At 39.8% G+C, this 6000-nt stretch overlaps 1 protein-coding gene across 4 annotated transcripts in view; it reads right to left on the bottom strand.

The window, feature by feature from the left end:
* Positions 1-6000, bottom strand: part of Phkb (phosphorylase kinase regulatory subunit beta) — a 199180-nt gene that overhangs the window by 39192 nt on the left and 153988 nt on the right. For all 4 annotated transcript variants that reach the window (XM_005367021.1, XM_005367020.1, XM_013353722.2 and 1 more), the window contains 4 exons: positions 3400-3483; positions 2829-2933; positions 1685-1767; positions 1148-1238 (listed from right to left, as the gene is read on the bottom strand). In XM_005367021.1, the coding sequence (XP_005367078.1) occupies positions 1148-1238; positions 1685-1767; positions 2829-2933; positions 3400-3483 (363 nt within the window). The remainder of the gene's footprint in view (positions 1-1147; positions 1239-1684; positions 1768-2828; positions 2934-3399; positions 3484-6000) is intronic.

Below are 6000 nucleotides of genomic sequence, written 5' to 3'. Positions count from 1 at the left end.
GGAGGACCTTAGTCAATGCTCAGGATGGAGGAGGACCTTAGTCAAAGCTCAGGATGGAGGACCTTAGTCAATGCTCAGGATGGAGGAGGAGTGTAGTCAGTGCTTAGGCTGGAGAAGGACTATCAAGTGCAAAGGTCCAAGGGTAGGGGCATAAAGGGTGAATTTTAGAAGCAATAAAGACAGTGTGGCTGAAATAGAGTGGCTGGGAAGTTGGTAGCAAGCTGTGCCCATGATGCAGCTGCAGACCTTACAGATCACACAGGACCATCTTTGGGACTCTGGTTTCCATTTTTGTGTGTATAAGAAAAGAAGTTACCAGAGGTTTACAATCCATGTGACTACCAGTGACAGGCGATTATGACAAAGCTAACTGTCTGTAGTAGAATCCAGGAGGTGAAAGAAAAAAATCTAGTGAGGGACAATGGTAGCCTGCATCAAGGAAGCAAGGCAGAGCCTAGATATACTCCAAAGGTACAGGCAACGGGGTTTAGCGAGAAAGTAAAAAATTCCTAATTCTTAAAACTGATAACAATGTTGAGAGCACACAAATGAAACTTTTACTTAACATTTTTTATTTATATATCCTACCAACCCTTATTGGATATTTCTGTTTATAAAGTAAATGTTTGCCTTAAGTTAACTGGCCAATGCCAAATCCTATTAATACTCTACAGATTTCAGTTTTAAAATATCACTTGGCATTAGAGAGTATTAAATTAGTTAAATGCTTGATTTTTAAAAGGATGTTTAAAAGGGGCAACAGTGCTCTAGCTGGAGAGTAACGGGGCTTCTGTCCAGGAACTGTGTGGCAATGCTGTGGTACTGGAATGGAACAATGGTTTCTCCTGTTGGATGTTATATAGTTCTGTAAGCAAAACAGCACATGACCAAAACGCCCGGAAAAGCCCAAGGTTATAAGCAAGACATGTGTTCACTTAAGCATTCATCTCCTCAAATACCAAAATGAAGTTAAGCTTCCAAAGTCTAAAATTCTGGACAGGAAACAGCCACTGTTCAGCACCTGACTGGTGCTACTGGATAATCCGGGGGGGATGACAACAGAGCAGGGAGGTAGTCACCCGAGAAACATGGCTGCCCCGAGACTAGCCGTTCAGAACAAGACACACGCTAAGGTTTAGAAGGCTACCTGTAGACGATCAACATGAACTTTGACTCCTCCAATTACTCCCTTTTTAAAGGCTGCCAGCATGTCTAATATGGGGTTGAACCTGCTACCTCTAGAATAAAACAAATAAACAAAATAAGTTTATTAACAGCGGAATGGGACATTAGCAATCGAATATCTGCTACATATGTGAAAGAGCTTGCAACATGCTAAGAACACAAAAATACCAGGAGGCCCTGCTTTCAAATGTTCTATGTTAATAGCCAGAAGGCAAGTAAAGTTTATAAATATTGTGTATTTTACTTTTAGTTATGTGATGTGTGCCACTGTGTGTGTGTGTGTGTGTGTGTGTGTGTGTGTGTGTGTGTGAGTGTATGAATGCAGTAGCCACAAGGGCCAGAAGAAAGCATAAGATTCTCTGGCGCTGGAGTCACGTGTTGTTGAGAACCACCTGGTATGAGTGCTAGGGACTGAACTGAGGTCCCCTGCAAGAACTGTATAGGCTTTTAACGTCTCAGCCATTTCTCCAGCCCCACAGCTTACTTTCCTCCAACTTACCTTATGTTGTCTTCCCGGATGAGAAGAAGGAAAAGTGGGCGTCCGTGCATTTTCCAGTATTGCTTAATGAACTGTAGTGCATTCTATCAAAAAATGAGATGGAAGAAGGACGTCATGGAGTAACATCTGAAGTTACTTGGGGACATTAACTGAGCGGTAAAGAGCCTGTGCCACTCGTAATGACTGCTACTCAAACCCTGGATAAATTAGGCTACTCAGAAGTGTAGAATCATTTTCAGTTTAGACTTTGCTCTCTGTTTGGAGGTTCTGACTTAGTCACACCTTTTTCTACCCTCTCCCTTCATGCTTCTTTCTCTCCCTAAAAAGGTAAGCTCATGAATGAATCGATAAAACATGATCCCCATGCTCTATCCTTCAGAAGACTGTCACTGCCTTCACTATGGAGTAGAGCAAGAGGCAGAAGAGAATGAGCTGGATCTATGGAATCCATCAATGACGTGCTCTCATTGCCATCACATGACCTTTCACCGCTCAGTGATGAAGTGCTCAGCACTTGTTGAGTGTTTTACATACATGAATTCATCAATTCCGCAGAACAGCCCTTTTATTATCTGCACAGGAGCTAAGTAACTTGCCTGAGAACACACAGAGTCAAGAATGTAACAGATGCAGTCTGGCCCAGGTGTTTCAACTATGGTTCTAAGCCTCTCTGCCCTGTATACGGCGTGGAGTGGAGCAGATCTTAACCCATCCAATTACGGCTTAGCTGAAGTTCTACTGGACAGTCTTCACAAAGAAATATATTCTGCTAATTCAACTTTGTTCAAAAAGGGATAAACTATTAGTACCATAGAAACACAGTTTTAGACTGTATCTTTTCCATTTCTAGAAAAGTGTAATTTTACTTTAGCATGGCCAGAATTCCAAACTCTGTCAAAGTGCTGCTTACTTGGTGTCGCCCATTGTCACAGACACCCAGGAGCGCGCTCCATTTAACAGCACCTGACACAAGTCAAAGCAAACACAGCCATCTCTCCCAGAGCACCTTTATGTCATCTATCTGAATCCCAAACTCTCCAAGGTGCTGCTCGGTGTTATCACTGTCACAGACACCCAGGAGTGCGCTCCACTTAACAGCACCTGACACAAGTCAGAGCAAACACAGCCATCTCTCCCAGAGCACCTTTATGTCATCTATCAGCAGGAGAACGTCCTGGGACATGTAGAAATCGCTCAAGTCGAAGATGATGGGATAGCAGACCACCGTCTTCCCAAGGATGCGATAAATCTGCAAGAGGAAATAGAAAGAGAACAGATACAAAACAGAATGGTGTAGCATCCTAAGTATCAACCACAATTAATACTGACACTTACTTCTGAATAGGCAAAGTAATAGCTTACAAAACTCTTAAATTTTAAAGATTTTTTTCTTTCTTTCTTTTTGCTTCAGCCAGTATGACAGTAAACTTAAAGTAGGGCATTTCTAATAAGGTTGAAAACCCCTATGCTTGAGTAAATATTATTACAAACATTTTACAAAGCTTAGCAATAACATGCAGTGAGATGTTCATTTATTCCCGAGAGCTTCAGGAATACGACACTCAATAAGTAAGATTTATGTGCAGAAAATAATAATTCAAACAAATGCCTCAAGCACTAATGAAATGTGACAAGGGGTGGCCAGAGGCCAAGTATGACTTCAGCATGCAGAATTATTACCCAAGGCTCCTCCATGAGGAAAAACGCTCGCTCACCTTTGATGTGCCAAGGCAGCCAATGGGCCTATCCGGCCTTCCGGACAGTCCTAGCTTTTCATTGATACCCAGATGGAAATAAGCCTGCAAGAAACAAGTCCTCTGGCTTATTAAAGCTATCTCTAGAGAAAATGATACTACAGAAGCTCCATCTAGGATCAACAAACTAGACAAAGAATGGTGGATTTGGGGTAACTGAGTTTTTGAAAGCAAAACATTTTAGATTCACTTAGCGACATTCTAAACTGTAGCACTGCTATTGTATTGATAGAAGTGTACAGCCTGCAAATTGTGATTCACTAAGCAATTCAAAAGAGACAAATGTTTCCCTTGTCATTACAAAAGAAGAAAAAAGAAAGAAAGAAAGAAAGAAAGAAAGAAAGGAAGAAAGAAAGAAAGAAGGAAAGGAAGGAAGGAAGGAAGGAAGGAAGGAAGAAAGAAAGAAAGAAAGAAAGAAAGAAAGAAAGAAAGAAAGAAAGAAAGAGAAATCCAACCACTTAAAGTTTTAAAAAAAAAAATCAGGGCTAGCAGGCAGTGTTGGCGTATGCCTTTAATCTTTAATCTCAGCACTCAGGAGGCAGAGGCAGGTGGATCTCTATGAGTTGGAGGCCAGGCTGGTCTACAGAGAAAGTTGCAGGACAGGCTCCAAAGCTACACAGAGAAACCCTGTCTTGAAAACCAAACCAAACCAACCAAACAAACAAACAAAAACTCAGGGCTACACATCTCCCACTGAGTGTCTATGATTAAAATGGAATCGTTTTTATTGATTTGTTTCTTGATTACATGAATTTCAAAGTACTCCAAACCAACACGTTGGCTTGTTTATTTTCATACCTTATGCAACAATTATTTGACTCTGGTATATTTTGAAAGGGATGTATAAGTTGTTGTGTAAGCCTGAAGAAGCATCAAAAGATTCTTAAAGGACACAGGTTAAACGCAAATCTGCAATATATTCATGGATCAATGGGCACACATTAGCATAATGGTTCCTATAATATATAATCTTCTTCATGTCCCAGTTATTGAGCTTATTATGGCAGTGTTCCAGACACGATGTGGAAACAGAGCATTGGAGGGCAGGAAGGTGCCGCACAACAGCAATCCTGGAATTGCTGAGTTAAAAACATCCAGGCAGGAAGCCCCTTTTCCTAGGTAGCTTCCAGTCCCTGATAAAATTAGCTCTTATTTTTATTTGTCATTTAAAAAAATATTTCAATCAATATCTTTGAATGGTATGCAATTATATCTACAAGACAATTTCTTAGATTTGCTTGACCAAGGAGACTATCCTTTCTTTTTGAAATGTAATATCTGGTTTTTCACGCTCTAGGAATATGTACCAATTTACATGGTTCTTTTATGTCATTTTGGGTTGAAATGACATTTCATTTTACTTCCACACTAAGGCACTGACATATTTTTGGGCCATTTTCCCAGCGTATTAAATGTGAATATTCTATATTTTTCATTTGTTCCCCTTTTTTTCTGAGTATTTGTCCCTTTTTTTTTTTGTAAGATAGAGAGCCTTATCCTTTGAAGTAAATATTTGTTCAGTTTTCAGTGTCTGAGAACTCCATAGTAGGGAAAACATCACTCACTGAGTGGTGTTTCAGTATTGATGTATTTTCCAACTAGGAAATTTCATAACCAGCTATGATTTATCAGGTTTTTATGCTTTATTTAGTGAAATCTGCCACTCATCTCCTAAACTGCGTGTTTGTGCTGGTATCCTAAATATGGCCTTTCCATCTTAATAGGCTATAAAATACATTCCTCTATTTTTCTTCTAAGCGATTTTATATTTAAATCACTTTGAAATACTTAAATGGGATTGTCAAGATGGCTCAATAGGGAAGGCACCTGCCTCTAGGCCTATGGGCCAGAGATTGATGTCATGGGTCCCTCTTGGTAGGAGGAGAGAACTGACGGCTATAAGTTGTCCTCTGACTACCACATGCATGCTGTGGAATGTAAAATAAATAAATAAAATGCAGTAAAAATTTAAAGTACATAAATGTTTAATCTGCCTAGAATGAATTTGCATTTCCATTTGATAACATATAAAACCCTAAATTTTTCTAGATGGATTATCAAACTCTTCTGTACAATATGATTGTGATTCAAAGTGTGTGCAAATAACATCATCACATATAAAATTGCTGTTGTATCAGAGTTCTTTAAACTATTATGAATGTCCTCCAAGCAGGCTATTGTCTGAATAGCGGGGACTGTAAACAACTGCTCAGAATGAATACTTGGCAGCACCACACTGCCCAGGTGCGGAGACTGCAGCACAGCACACTAGACTGGACACTCTTTCCCACAAATACTTTTACATTTTCTGAAATAACTGAATGACTAAATTTTGGGAAGTAGTAAAATTAACCAATCATGCGCAAGTTAAAATCAGCCTACTTAGGTAGGACTGTTATTCTTTATTACAGTAAAAGGACTCTCCTTTTTTTTTCCTGAACTATGACAAGGCAGGTCTATGACAACTAGGTAGGTGGTGCCTGGTAATGCTGTCCCTGTGTATATATACCCCTATACCTAGTGTGCTGAAACACATGGAGGAGCACAACCACCCAAAAATAC

This window comes from Microtus ochrogaster, unplaced genomic scaffold (assembly GCF_000317375.1).
Source record: "Microtus ochrogaster isolate Prairie Vole_2 unplaced genomic scaffold, MicOch1.0 UNK15, whole genome shotgun sequence".
Lineage (NCBI taxonomy): Eukaryota > Metazoa > Chordata > Mammalia > Rodentia > Cricetidae > Microtus > Microtus ochrogaster.
Note: the sequence above shows the minus strand (reverse complement) of the source record. Positions and strands in the feature narration are given on the sequence as shown.